We start from the raw sequence: 15,352 nt of genomic DNA, 5'->3' as shown, positions 1-15,352 counted from the left end.
GGTTTTGATCACTGCCTCCTCTACAGTGTTACAAACCTCTGTCCATAGTTCTTCAGGCACTCTACCATGTCTAATCCCTTGAATCTATTTTTCAGTTCCACTGCATAATCAAAAGGATTTGATTTAGGTTATACCTGAATGGCCTAGTGGTTTTTCCTACTTTCTTCAATTTAAGTCTGAATTTTTCAATAAGGAACTCATGATCTGAGCCATAGTCTTGGCTATTTTGAATAATGCTGTAATGAACGTGGGTGTGCAAATATCTCTTTGAGATTCTGTTTTCAATGCTGTTAGATATACACAAGTGACATTGTTGGTCATACACATAGCAATTTTTTTTGAGGACCTTCTGTATTCTTTTCCACACTGACTACACCATTTTACATTCCCACCAACACAGCACAAGGGTTTCAACTTCTTCACATCCTCACCACACATCTGTTCTTTGCTGTGTTTTTTGATAATAGGCATCCTAGTGCATGTGAAGTAATGTCTCACAGTGGTTTTGACTTGCATTTTTTAATGATTATTGATGTTGACCTCTTTTCAGGTTTGTTGGCCATTTGTATATCGTCTTTGGAAAAATGTCTACTTAAGTCCTTTGCCCATGTTTAAATTAAGTTATTTTGTCATTCAGTTGTAGGAATTCCCTATATATTCTGGATATCAACCTCTTATCAGATATAGGATTTGAAAATATTTTCTCCCATTCTGTCGGTTGCCTTTTCAATTATTTCCTTTGATGATCAAAAGCTTTTAAGGTTAATGTAGTGCATTCGTCTGTTTTTCCTTTTGTAACCTGTGCTCTTGGTGTAATATCTAAGAGTGAAAGTGAAAGTGAAGTCCCTCAGTCGTGTCCAACTCTTTGCAACCCCATGGACTGTAGCCTACCAGGCTCCTCTGTCCATGGGATTTTCCAGGCAAGAGTACTGTAGTGGGGTGCCATTGCCTTCTACGAACAACATCATACTTAATGCTGAGACACTGATCTTTGGAGACAAAGATCAAGAAGAAGGCTACCATGACTACTCTCACTGTCTTTAAACTGTATTCAGCAGTTTATTAGAGCTCTCACTGAATGCAGTAAGCTGAGAAAAATAAACATCCAGATTGGAAAGAAAGAAGTAAAACTGCCTTTAATCACAGATGATGATCTGTGTATTAACAGGCAATCCAACATACTCTTCAGAAAAAGTTACTAAAATTAACAAGTGAATGTAGCCAAGTTGTAGGATACAATCAATATACAAAAATCAAATGTATTTTGTATAGCAGCAAAGAACAGTAGGAAATGAAATTAAAACAGTATGATAAAAACATGTAATATGTGGGGATAAGTCTGACAAAAGATATGCAAGACCTGTACACTGAAAATGACAATAAATTGTTGAGAGAATTCACAACCTAAATAAAAGTCCATATTCATGGACTGGAAAACTCAGTATCTTTAAGATATCTATTCTCTTCAAAATGATCAACAGAGTCAATATCATCCCAATAAAAAAATCCCAGCAGGCTATTTTAGAAAACAGCCTGGTAATTTCTGAAAAAGTTAAATATACACCTACCATATGTTTCAGTCAGTCTGCTCCTAGGTATTTCACAAGGGAAGAGACAGTATATGTCCATACAAAGATTTCCACACTAATGTTCAAAGCAGCTTAATTTGTAACAGACAAAAACTGCAAGTAACTCAAATGTCTATCAACAGGTGAATGGATAAAGAAACTGTGGTATTAGCTGTACGATTTAATACTGTTCTATAATGAAAATAATGAACTATTGATATATCCTATAACATGGATGAATTTCAAAATAATTCTGTTGTTTGAAAGGAAACAAACAATACATATTCTGTGTGTGTGTGTGTGCATGCTCAGTCACTCAGTCGTGTCCAACTCTGTGATCCCATGGACTGTAGCCTGCCAGACTCCTATGTTTATGGGATTTCCCAGGGAAGAATATTAGAGTGGGTTGCCATTTCCTCCTCCAGGGGATCTTCTTGACCCAGGGATCAAACCCATGTCTCCTGCATCTCCTGCATTGCAGATGGATTCTCTACTGCTGAGCCTCTACTTATATGCATATTTCTAGAAAATGCAGAGTAATCTTTAGTGACAGCAAACCAGGGTTTCCTGGGGTTTGGGGAGGGACATGAAATGGTAAGAGGGAGGAATTACAAAGGGGCATAAAGAAAACTTGAAGGGTGATAGATGTGTTCATCATCTTGATTGTGGTGATGGTGTGTATAGGTGTGTATATGTCAAAACTTATCAAATTGTATACTTTAAACATGTGTAGTTTGTGTCAATTATAACTCAATAAAACTGCTTAAAAATAAAAGGAACCAGGGTTCCTTGGAGAAATGCTAAATCTAGGACTGAATGCAGGAAAAGGAGGAGATGAAGCCACAACATCTTCTTGTGTTAGAATATCAGGTAGTACTCAAAGAATAGTGGGAACATGTCAAGAGAACATAGGAGGGGCTTCCAATGGCCAATTCTGAAACAATGTGTCTCAAAATAGCTAGTGACAATAATGGGTTAAAATCTATTAGTAAAATAAGAATCCAGGTGTCCACACTAACGTAAATAAGTAAACAAATAGCAAGAAGGACAAGTCCTTCCCTGCAGTGGAATGCTAACTAGTAAATGTAGGTGGAATGATGGAATTAGACCATTGCCTTTATTTTTTATTTTTAATTTTAGACCATTGCCTTTAATAACTATTTTAGTAATAAATAATTAGGAAAGACTCATTTAATGAATGCTAAAACTCCCCACAAGATACTTACTAATTTCAATGGTAAAAATTTACAGTGGAAAACCTCACAGACATTTCATTAAGCACATGCAAAGCTCCAGTCACATATGATGGGACAAATTGATATCATGTGCCTCCTAAAACAAATCACTAAGAACATAATATTACTTTTGTGGTGTTATTGCCAAAATTGCATAATCTCCATCTAATTATGGTAAAACATAAACAAATCTAAAACAAAGGACATTTTCCCAGAATAACTGGCCTATATTCTTATTTTCAAATGGAACAGGAAAAATAATGCATCTGTATAAAGAAAAAAATAATGGAAATATGATAAAATTCTGACATTTGAAGGATCTGGGTAAAAGGTACATAGGAATCCTTTGTACTAGTCCTGCAACTTTCTGTAAATCTGCAATTATTTCAAAATATTGTTGTAAAACATGAAGAGTAATGACTAAAAGAATGAAAACAGTAAGGACAATTTATAAAACTGAGAAAAAAGCAGGTAATGGAAAACTCCATCAGAGTAACAGAGAGAAGGAAAGGTAAAAAGAATTAAGCAGGATGTATGACAAAAAGAATGCAGAAAGAATAATGGTAGTCATACTGCCACATGTATCAGTAATGATAATAAATGAATGCATTGCATTCACCTAAAAATAGACAGATGTTCTGATTGCTTAAAAGCAAATAGCTCAAGATCTTGCTACATTCTATTTACAAGAGACATACCCAAAGCAAAATAACTGAGAAAGGTTGAAAATAAAGGGATGGAAAAAAAAAGTTATTAACAGGAAAGGATACTGACAAGAACTGCAACATGAAAACAAACAGGGAGTGGCAGAGATCGCTGGCTGCACCAATTAAAATCTCCTTGGTAACAGAAGGCCAAGTTTCAGCCAGGACAGAGGTATCTCGACAGGTCTCCCTGGGAGATCAGGCATGGGGACCTGACTAAATTCTGCCAAGGAGATGAAAAATGGAATTGTTTTCTGAGGCTGTCTGGGAGGGTCACTTATTAGAAACCGGCAAACCTGGGCCCAGATCCTTTTTGTCCTCCTACCTTTCCTCCTCCTTCTGTCCCTCAATGGAGATGTGCTGGCTGGAGCTCCAGAAGTCTCGAGGACCACGAGGGGACCTTAGGATGGAAACCATACACCAAGATGGTGAAGCAGAAGGTAGGAGTCTGATAATATCACAGAGTCCTGGAACACCTATCTCCAGACTTCTTCTACCCAAGCAAGAATCTTTCTTCTTTAATTTTACTTATTATTTTTCCTAATATATATAGTTGAACCTGATCCTAAGAGGTTCAACTATCACTGTGTAACAGCTACAGTAATCAAATAATAATAGTCTTTACAAAGAAAGAAGGCATATTTAAATATATGCATAAATAGATGGGACAAAGAGAGACACTTCATAGTTTAGGAAAAAAAATATAAAAAGTTATGAACCTTTATCCATTCTTTATGCACTAACAATACAGCTTCAGAATACACAAAGTTAGTGTGTTAGTCGCTCAGTTGTGTCTGACTGTTTGTGACCCCGTGGACTGTAGCCCACCAGGCTCCTCTGTCCATGGGATTCTCCAGGCTAGAATACTGGAGTGGGTAGCCGTTCCCTTCTCCAAGTGATCCTCCCCAACCAGGGATCGAACCCAGGTCTCCTACATTGCAGGCAGATACTTTACCAGCTGAGCCATGAGGGAAGCCCACATAAAGCTAACCATGATTAAACTATAGGAAGTAAACAAATTTAGTTACAATGGGAGGTTTATATACATCTCTCTCAATGAGGAAGGAAATAAGGATCTGTATAACAGTGACAGTAATCAGAACACTATGGTACTGGCATAAGAAACAGACAACAGACCAATGGAACAGAATAAAGTATAGGAATAAAGTGAAGTTGCTCAGTTGTGTCCAACTCTTTGCAATCCCATGGACTATAGCCCACCAGGCTCCTCCATCCATGGAATTTTCTAGGCAAGGGTACTGGAGTGGGTTGCCATTTCCTTCTCCAGGGGACCTTCCTGACCCAGGGATCGAACCTGGGTCCCCAGCATTGTGGGCAGATGCTTTATTGTCTGAGCCACCAGGGAATCCCAAGTACAGCAATAAACTCACACACACACAGTCATACAAGGCTATAAGGGACTTGAACTCGAGACAATACACATATATTTCAATTCATATGAAAAAGTTATGAAAGTCGATCATGTTTTAAGTCAGGCAACAACCTTTTCATGAACAGGCCAAATAGTAAATTTTTTAAGCTGTGTGGGCCCCAAGGTGTCTGTTACAACCATTCAGCTTTCCAGTTGTTAACTGGAAACTAGTTATCAGTTCAGTAGCTCAGTCGTGTCTGACTCTTCACGACTCCATGGGCCACAGCACGCAACAAGTCATAGGTAGTATGTAAACAAATGGGCATGGCCGTATTCCAAGAAAACTTGATTTCCAAAATAGGCACCAGGCCCATGTGGCCTACAAGCTGTATTTTGTGGATCCCTGTTCTAGGTAACAAAGGAAATATCAAAAAACTTCCATAAAGCTGATATCACACATGCGACAGTTACCATTACATAGTGTTAAAAATTAACATAAGAAGAAAAAATACCCCTCAAACTCCAGTGCAGATCCATACATCTGGAAATTTTTAAATGTATTTCTAAATAACTCTCAAGTTGAAAAGGAAATAAAACCAGAGAACAAAATGAGTTAGAAGTTAAAAAACCTCACTGGAACTACTATACAACAAAACCTATGTAATGGAGACAAGTGAGGAAGAAAATTTATGGCCTTAAAGGTATTTATCAGAAACCAAGGAAGACAGAAAATAGACTTAGTTTTCACCTCAAGAATTTAGAATAAGATAAAAATAAGAAGAACACCACAGCAATAATAAAACATCCAGAAAATAAAATGAAGAAATTACTAAAAAGAAAAACAGAATATTTTTAAAAAAAAAAGAAAGAAATTGAGTTGATCAAGAGAACCTAATGCTGGACCTCTGAAAAGACCAACAAAAGAGATAAGCCTCTGCAAACAGTATCAAGAAAACAGCAAGTAAACAGCATTAGCAATGGAAAAGGGGACATACTTAAAAGAAAGCTCACACAATCATTCACCCAAGAAATATTTACTGAATGGCCACTGTGTGGCAGGCCCTGACATAGGCTCCACAGTCAGAGACAACAGTCTAGTGGAGAGACCATAAATAATGAAAAATTAAATTACTTGGCTCAGACAGTAAAGAAATCATCCACAGTGCAGAAGACCTGGGTTCCATCCCTGGGTTGGGTAGATCCCCTGGAGGAGGGCATGACAATCCACTCCAGTGTTCTTGCCTGGAGAATCCCATGGACAGAGGAGCCTGGCGGGCTACAGTTCATGGGGTCGTACAGAGTCAGACAGGACTGAAGTGACTTAGCACAGCACAGCACAGTGATAAATGCTACAAAGAAAATGAAACGTTTAAAAGATAAATGTAATTAGCCTCCAACTAATAAAAATAAATGGAAAAAAATAAAAAATAAATGTTTTTTATTAAATGCTTATTTAAAAAAAATAAATAATAAAATATTTAAATAAAAATATTTTAAAAATATGTATATTTCCTCAAGCCAAGAAAATGGAAAAGTTAGATGAAGTGGACAATTTTCTAGGAAATATAAATTACCATTATTGACTCAGAGAAAACCTGCGGGGGGGGGAACAAAGAGATTTAAATAGTGAGGAAGGGCTTCGCTAGTGGCTCAGCGGTGAAGACTCCACCTGCCAATGCAGGACACACAAGTTTGATCCCTGATTCAGGAAGATCCCACATAGGGTTAGTCACTTGATCGTGTCCGACTCTTTGCGAGCCCACAGACTGTAGCCCGCCAGGCTCCTCTGTCCATGGGATTCTCCAGGCCAGAATACTGGAGTGGGTGGCCATTCCCTCCTCCAGGGGATCTTCCTGACCCAGGGATTAAACCTGGGTCTCCTGCATCACAGGCAGATTCTTTACCATTTCAGCTACAGGGAAGACCTTGAGATTGACAGTCACCCCCTCAAGATGCCACGTGCCATGGAGCAACTAAACCTGCATGCCGTAACTATGGAGCCTTGTGCTCTAGAGTCTAGAGCTGCAATTGCTGAGCCCATGTCTTGCAAATACTGAAGTCTGAGAGCCTAGAACCCCTGCTCTGCAACAAGAGAAACCACACACACTGTATTCAGAGAGTAGCCCCTGCTTGCCGCAACGAGACAAAGCACAATCCCCAGTGCAGCCAAAATTAAATAAATATAATTTAAACAGCGAGGGAAAAATCTACACCGTCAGAAGGGATGAGTTGATTAATCAAGAGAAATTCCAGTCTGATGTATCCTGTTCCAGCAGATACAACTATTACAACGATAAAATAAAATATAGCTAAGGTATATTGGGGGCTTCCCTTGTGGCTCAAGCTGGTAAAGAATCCACCTGCAATGCAGGAGACCTGGGTTCGATCCCTGGGTTGGGAAGATCTGCTGGAGAAGGGAACAGCTACCCACTCCCATATTCTGGCCTGGAGAGTTCCACAGACTATACAATCCATGGAGTCACAAAGCGTCGGAGACGACTGAGTGACTTTCACTTTCACGGTATAGCTAAGAGAAGAATTCTCTTAAACAGATAATGAATATCTGTCAAAAATCTACAGCAAGCATCACACTTACTGGTAAATTATTAAAACCTGTTTCCCTGAATGTGAGAATAAACACGGCTGCCTAATAGTATCCCTGAAAGCCCTAGCAAATTTATTAAGGCAATAAAAAAATAAAAGGCATATAGATAAGGAAGAAAGAAAATTGTGATTATTCACAAATGATCTGATTGTGTGTGTAGAAAATTATACAAAAGGCTTCCCAGGTGGTGCCAGTGGTAAAGAAGCTACCTGCTAATGCAGAAAATACAGGAGACTTGGGTTCGATCCCTGTGTTGGGAAAATCCCCTGGAGAAGGAAATGGCAACCCACTTCAGTATTCTTGCCTGGAAAATCCTATAGACAGAGGGAGCCTAGCGGGCTACAGCCCATGGGGTTGCAAAGAGTTGGACATGACTGAGCTGTACATATTAGAATTAATAAGTAAATTTAAGTTGGTCACTGGGCACAAGACCAACTTACAAAAATCCACTGAATTCATATATACTAGCCAAAAAGTAGGAAATTAACTTTTTAATATGATGCCATTTATGATAGCTTTACAGTATTTTTAAAACAAGCATCAAATAGCTAGGAATACATCCAACAAAGGATGTGCAATACATCCAACCAAGGGCCTCTATACTGAAAATTATAGCATATTACTGAGAGGAACTGAAGAGCCACACAAAAGGACGGATATAACATGCTCATGGAGTGGAAGACCTCACTTCAAAAATGTCAGGTTTCCCTGAATTGAGCTATATATACTTAGGCAATTTTAATCAGCATCCCAGCAGGTCTTTTTCCTGGGGATATTGAGAAGCTAAATTCTGCAATTTATGTAGAAATGCAAAGGACTACGAATAGTTGAGGCAACATTTAAAAGTACACAGCTGGACAATTCATATATTATCAAATGCAAGACCTGTTGTAAAGCTACAATAATCAAGACAGTGTAGTACTGGTACAAGGAGAGACAAATAGAACCAAGAATTCAGTAACATGAACACATAAATGAATGCATGACTGATGTCAAAGAAATGGTCTTTTCAATAAACAATTCTAAGTGGACGTGATGTGAAAAAAAATTGATCTTGCCCCCAGCTTCAGACCATACACAAAAATCAAATCCAGGTGTTATTATAGATCTAAATGTGAAAGGTGAAAAAATAAAACTTTGAGGTAAAAAGTAGAACATCCGAATGAACTTCAGGTAGTAGAAAGAGCTCCAAAGTGGGCCGGGGGGTGGGGGGTGGGGGAATGATATGTATTAAAATTAAGAACTGAAAAAAAAAATAAAATTAAGAACTGGCATCAAATATTTGCCAGTGAAACCAGCCCAACATGTAAAGCAAATATCTTGCAATAAAATTTAAAAAAATATATTTTCAAGCCACATATCTCCTAAAGAGTTAATACCCAAAATATATAAGGAATTCCTAAACAGAAATAGAGTCACAGATGTAGAAAACAAACTTACGATTACCAGGGGGAAAGTGGGTGGTGGGGGGAATAAGTTGGGAGATTGGAATTGACATATACACACTATTTTGTATAAAATACATAATCAATAAGCACCTACTGTATACCACAGGGAACGCTACTGAATACTCTGTAATAAGCCATACAGTATGGGAAAAGAATCTAAAAAGAAGTGGATATATGTATATGTATAACTGACTCAATTTGCTATACAGCAGAAACTAACATAATACTTAAGTCAACTATACTCTAATAAAAATTTAAAGAAAAATGAACTCCTACAACTTTAAAGGAAAAATAAAAGTCATGTAATTAACTTCCCAGTTGACTCAGTGGTAAAGAACCCACCTGCCAATGTAGGAGGTGTGGGTTTGATCCCTGGGTCAGGAAAATCTCCTGGAGAAGGAAATGGCAACCCACTCCAGTATTCTTGCCTGGAGAATCCCATGGACAGAGGAGCCTGGAAGGCCATAGTCAGTGGGGTCTCCAAGAGACACAACTAGGCGTCTGAGCACACATACACATCCAATTAAAAATGGACAAAGGACTTGGACAGAAATCTCCAGACATACAAATGTCCACCAGGTATAAGGTAACCAATTTATCTATTCATCAGGGAATGCAAATGAAAACTACAAGATATCGCCTCACACCTGTTAGGATGACTAATATTAAAAAAGATAAGTGTTGGCAGTGAGTTGGAGAAATTGGAATAAACCCTTGTGCACCATTGTTGGGAAAAACAGTATGGAGGTAGCTCTAACAACAGCTACCATATGATTCAGCAACTCCACTCCTAGGCATATATACAAAGGAAATGAAACCAGGATCTCAGAGATATCTGGACTCTCATGATCATTGCAGCATTACTCACAATAAACAAGATATGGAGACAACCCAAGTTTTCTCTAGATGAATGGATAAAACTGTTATATGCATACATATTATAAAGTGTAATATATATATATATGTGTGTGTGTATGTGTGTAAGGAATATCATTCAATATTAAAAAAACAAGGAAATCCTACAATTTGCAACAACATGGATGAATCTGGAGGACATTGAACCTAACTAAACAGGCCATCACAGAAAGCCAGATACTTCATGATTCCACTTATATAAGGAATCTAAGATAGTCTAAGCAGAGCATACAATACTTGTTGCCAGTGGATGTGGGTAGGGGAAAGAGGCGTAGTTATTCAGTGGACATACAGTATTGCAGATTTCAAATTTTGTTGTGGGTAGCTCTCATGTTGTCTTCTTACCACGAAAACAAAATTAAATGAAACAAAACAAAAACAACAGAAGGAAACTTCAGAAGTGTTGGATATGTCTATTCCTTGACTGAGCGGATATTTAATTCATATTTCAGGCTTCCCAGGTGGCTCAGTGGTAAAGAATCCGCCTACCAGTGCAGAAGACAAAGGAGACACGGGTTTGATCTCTGGGTCAGGAGGATCCCCTGGAGAAGGAAATGGCAACCCACTCCAGTATTCTTGCCTGGGAAATCCTATGGACAGAGGAGCCTTGCAGGCTGTGTAGTCCATGGGGTCACAAAGAGTCAGACAGGACTGAGTGACTGAGTACACATTTATCTAATAACAGTCAACTTGTTTACTTTTTTTTCCCATGATGGAGATTTAAACTTTAACTTTGCTAAAGGCATTATTTTTTTAAAAATTTACTTGGTTCTCAACCAAGTGTAATTTTAACTAACACAACCTAATAAATTGTTACCACATGTTATGGACCTGAATAAAAACATCCTGATTATTTGACTTTAATTTTGGGGTTAGGAACATAGGGCTTGATCTATTTGGGAGATGTGAACACAGAGTTTAATTCAAGGACTATATATGTGTATAGTGAAAGTCACTCAATCATATTCGACCCTTTGTGACCCCGTGGACTGTATTTTATGGAATCCTCCAGGCTGGAATACTGAAGTGGGTAGCTGTTCCCTTCTCCAGGTGATCTTCCTAACCCAGGGATCGAACCCAGGTCTCCCGCATTGCAGGCGGATTCTTTACCAGCTGAGCCACCAGGGAAACCCACATATGTGTGTAAGACAGATGCTGTTCATATAATAAAAACATGCTAGAACTAAAAAAAAAAAAAAAGAAAAAGTTTTCAACTTTACGAGTGACCAAAAATGCAAAATAAAGCCACAGTGCAATACTCTACCAGAATGGCAAAAATGAACAAGACAGATGTTACTGAGTATTAGCAGGAATGTGCAGGAAGCAACTCTCCAACATTGGTGTTAGGAGTGAAAAACAATAAAGATGCTTTGGGAAAACTGCTGCATTATCTACTAAAGCTGAATATATACATATATACATATGCATTCCACTCCTAGATATGTACCTAACAGAAATATCTAACAAATGTACATCTGTTCACAACAAGAATATTCATAGCAGTGTAATTTGTAAAAGCCTTTTAAAACCTGAAATTATCTCTCAATAAAAGAATAAATAAACAAAGTATGGTATATTCAGACCGTGGAACACTATACAGCAATGAGAATTACTAAAATGTTGCTTCATGTAACCACATGGATGAACCTCACAAACATAATACTGATTGACAGAAACTAGACCCAAAAGAGTACATATTATATGGCTCTATTTACATATGGTTCAAAAATAGGTGAAAGTAACTTATAGTGTTAGACATCAAGATAGCAGGAAATCAAGATTCCACCCAAAGCATCTGACTATAGAGCCATGTTCTTAATTATTATGCTATGCCGTCTTTCCAAACAAAAGAAAAAAATCCAACTTATTTTATAAACTAATAATCCTGATACCAAAACCAGACAAGAGAAGTCCAAGACAAGAACACTGCACACTAATCTCACATATGAACACAGATGTAACAATCTTAAACCAAATAGTAGCAACTAGAATCTACTTTGATAAAAGAACAATATATCATGACAAAGTAGAGTTTATCTCAGGAATGTAACAACAGTTCACCATTTTAAAAGCTTTCAATGTAAATCATTACCTTTACTAACTTTAAAGGGAAACAACCACATTATCATCTTAGGAAATGACAAACAGGCATTTGATAACACTCGAGACAATTATGATTAAAAATTCTCAGTAAACTAGAATTAGAAACTTCCTTAATTTAATAAAGGAACAGAGGGTGTCTACCACATAATCATAACAAACTCATACTTAATGGTGGAACATCAGAAGTATTCCCATTAAAGTCAGAAAGAATGCTGTTTGCCACCCAACTCTGCTATTCAAATCTATAGGTCCATAATATAGGTTCTAAATGCATAACATAGGTTCTTATAAAATAAGAAGAAAATACATAAAACTATTATTTATCATCATGAAGAAAAGAAAGGTCTTTGAAAGAAGAAAAGCAAAAAGCATAAATAAAATGAAGGATAACAGTGATTCATTGTTTTAAAGCTTTCGCCTGACACATGACACAATAAACGAAGTCAGCTTGGAAGTAAATATTTGCAATATATGTGACAGACAAAAAGATGAAATTTCTAGAACATGTAAAGAAATCATGCAAATCAGCAGGAAGAAAGAACAAATAACTCTATATAGAAAAGTAAAGAATATGAATGGGCAACTCAGAACTGCCAAATAGGAGATAGGCGCTCTCACTAAAACCAATTTACAGGTGGCATACTGTTAACTCATCTGTCAGACTGGTAAAAATTAATGTTTAAGGGGCTTCCTTGGCAGTCTAGTAGTTAAGAATCCACCTTCCACTGCAGGGGGCACAGGTTCCATTCCTGCTCAGGGAACTAAGATCACACATAGTTACTGTTCAGTCGTGTTCAACTCTTTGCAACCCCAGGGACTGCAACAAACCAGGCTTCACAGTGCTTCACCATCTCCCAGCATTTGCGCAAATTCACATCCATCAAGTCGGTGATGCCATCCAACCATCTCATCCTTTGTCTTCTCCTTCTCCTCCTGCCTTCAATCTTTCCCAGCATCAGGATCTTTTCTAATGAGTTGACTCTTTGCATCAGGTGGCCAAAGTATTGGGAGTTTCAGCTTCAGCCTCAGTCCTTCCAATGAATATTCAGGGTTGATTTCCTTTAGGATGGACTGGTTGGATCTCCTTGCAGTCCAAGGGACTCTCAAGAGTCTTCTCCAACACCACAGTTCAAAAGCATCAATTCTTTGGCACTCGGCTTTCTTTATGGTCCAACTCTCACATCCATACATGACTACTGGAAAAACCATAGCTTTGACTAGACGGACCTTTGTCGACAAAGCAACAATGTCTTTGCTTTTTAATTCGCTGTCTAGGTTGGTCATAGGTTTTCTTCCCTACTGTACTAACGAGGCACCTAGGATCGCACATGCCACCAGGCAACTAAGCCTGCAAGCCTCAACTAAGACATGCCCCAACTAAGACACATGCAACCAAATGAGTATTTTTTAAAAAGTTCCAAAAAATTAACAATTGACATTGAAAATGGCCCTGTACACCAGCCTTGTGACACCAAGCAAGTTTCTTAACCTTGGAGGTCATTTCCTCATTAGTAAAAGGGGAACAGAGTTGTTCCAAGTACCTGGTAAGTTTCCATTAGCATGACTTTTAGCAGATGTCTCCCCAGTATCTATTGATCTAACCATATGCTTTTTCTGCTTTAGTTTGTTGATGTGAAGAATTATATAACATCCTGAATTACCCTGAAATTTCCTGAAGCTGAATGGACTTTATATCTGTGGATTAAACTGAACTTGGTCATTGTGGATTGTTTCCTAATACAGTTATATTTATTAATTTTTTTTCTGAAGTTTGACATCTATATATGAGATGGGTCAATAGTTTTCTTCTATGTTATCTCAAACTGGGTTTTGGTGTTATAATTATTCTAGCTGTTTTTAAAATGGAGGAACTTTTAAGCTTTTCATATTGTCTATGATAATGTAGAAATTGAATTAGACCCATCCATCTTTCAAAAGTTAGAATTCAGCTGTAAAGCTATGTAAACTGGCTGTCTTTTAAAATTACAGATCCTTAATCACCATTTTCAATCTCTACTTTGGTAATTAGACTGAATAAGTTTTCTTAATTTCTAAATTTCTTAATTTTGATATGAGACTATCATATGAGTGCAATCACACCGTAGGTAGCCTTTGGAGACTCACTTCTTTCACTCAGACCATGAAATTCTTCCAAGTTGTTGCTTGTTATCAAAAGTTCGTTCCTGGGACTCTTCCCTGGTGGTCCAGTGGCTAAGACTCCGAGCTCGCAATGCAGGGGGCCTGGGTTCAATTCCTGGTGAGGGAACTAAATCCCACATGTGGTAACTAAAGATCCTCCATTCTACAACTAAGACCCCAGGCAGGCAATTAAATGTAAATTTCTTTTAAGCTCATTCCTTTTTACTACTGATTAGTTCTTCAATGGAAGTCTTAGGCTTTCATAATCAATTCACCTATTGAAGGAATTTGGGTTGCTTCCACTTTGTGGCAATTATGAATAAATTAAGAAATATACACACATACATACATATACATATGCAAACAGGGTTTGTGTGAAATTGTGTTCAGTTCTCTATGGAGTAGGACTCCTGGGTCACACATTAAGCATACATTCAACTTTATACAAAACTGTCAAAGAGTTTTCTAAAGTGACAATACCATTGTGCATTTCCACCAGCATCATGAGAGTTCTAGTCTTCATCCCTGCCAGCATTTGGCACTGTTGGTAAGTTTTATTTTAATGACTCTAATGGGTATGTAGGGGTATCTCTTTGCAGTTTCAATTTTCACTTCCCCAGTACTTAAGGAGCTCAGTATCTTTTCCTGAACAGTGATGTTCAGTTAATCTTTTTATGTGCTTACTTGCCATTCTTACATACTTCTTGGTGAAGTATCTGCTCATATCTTCTGCCCATTTTTTATTGGGTTGTTTCCTTTTTTATTGTTGAGTTTTGGGAGTTCTTTGTATATTCTAGACACAAGTCTGTTGTCAGATAAATGATTTGAAATATTTTCCTACTGTAGCTACTGTTTTCATTATCTTTAGTTTCTTTCATTCTGTAGTTTTTAATTTTGATGAAGTGTTCACATATTTCTTTTATGGAAAATGTTTTTTAACAATTTTATTGTACTTGATTTACAATGTTGTGTTGGTTTCAGGTGTACACCAAACTGAATCAGTTAAATATATATATCCACTCTTTTTAAGATTCTTTTCCCATATAGGTCATTACAAAGTATTGAGAAGAGTTCCCTGTGCTGTATTCAATTTCAGTTTTTCAGTTCAGTTGCTCACTTGTGTCCAACTCTTTGCAACCCCATTGACAGCAGCACGCCAGACTTCCCTGTTCATCAACTCCCAGAGCTTGCTCAAACTCATGTCCATCCAGTTGGGTGAGGCCATCCAACTATCTTCTCCTCTGTCATCCCCTTCTCCTCCTG

At 37.6% G+C, this 15,352-nt stretch overlaps 1 protein-coding gene across 3 annotated transcripts in view; it reads right to left on the bottom strand.

The window, feature by feature from the left end:
* Positions 1-15,352, bottom strand: part of BRCC3 (BRCA1/BRCA2-containing complex subunit 3) — a 60,482-nt gene that overhangs the window by 13,366 nt on the left and 31,764 nt on the right. For 2 of the 3 annotated variants that reach the window (XM_065916608.1, XM_065916609.1), the window contains one exon: positions 3,833-3,907. The exons of the other annotated variant lie outside the window; for it this stretch is intronic. In XM_065916608.1, the coding sequence (XP_065772680.1) occupies positions 3,833-3,907 (75 nt within the window). The remainder of the gene's footprint in view (positions 1-3,832; positions 3,908-15,352) is intronic. 3 annotated transcript variants of the gene reach the window in all.

This window comes from Muntiacus reevesi, chromosome X (assembly GCF_963930625.1).
Source record: "Muntiacus reevesi chromosome X, mMunRee1.1, whole genome shotgun sequence".
Classification (NCBI taxonomy): Eukaryota; Metazoa; Chordata; class Mammalia; order Artiodactyla; family Cervidae; genus Muntiacus; species Muntiacus reevesi.
The sequence above is the reverse complement of the archived record's forward strand: the minus strand, read 5'-3'. Positions and strand labels throughout refer to the sequence as shown.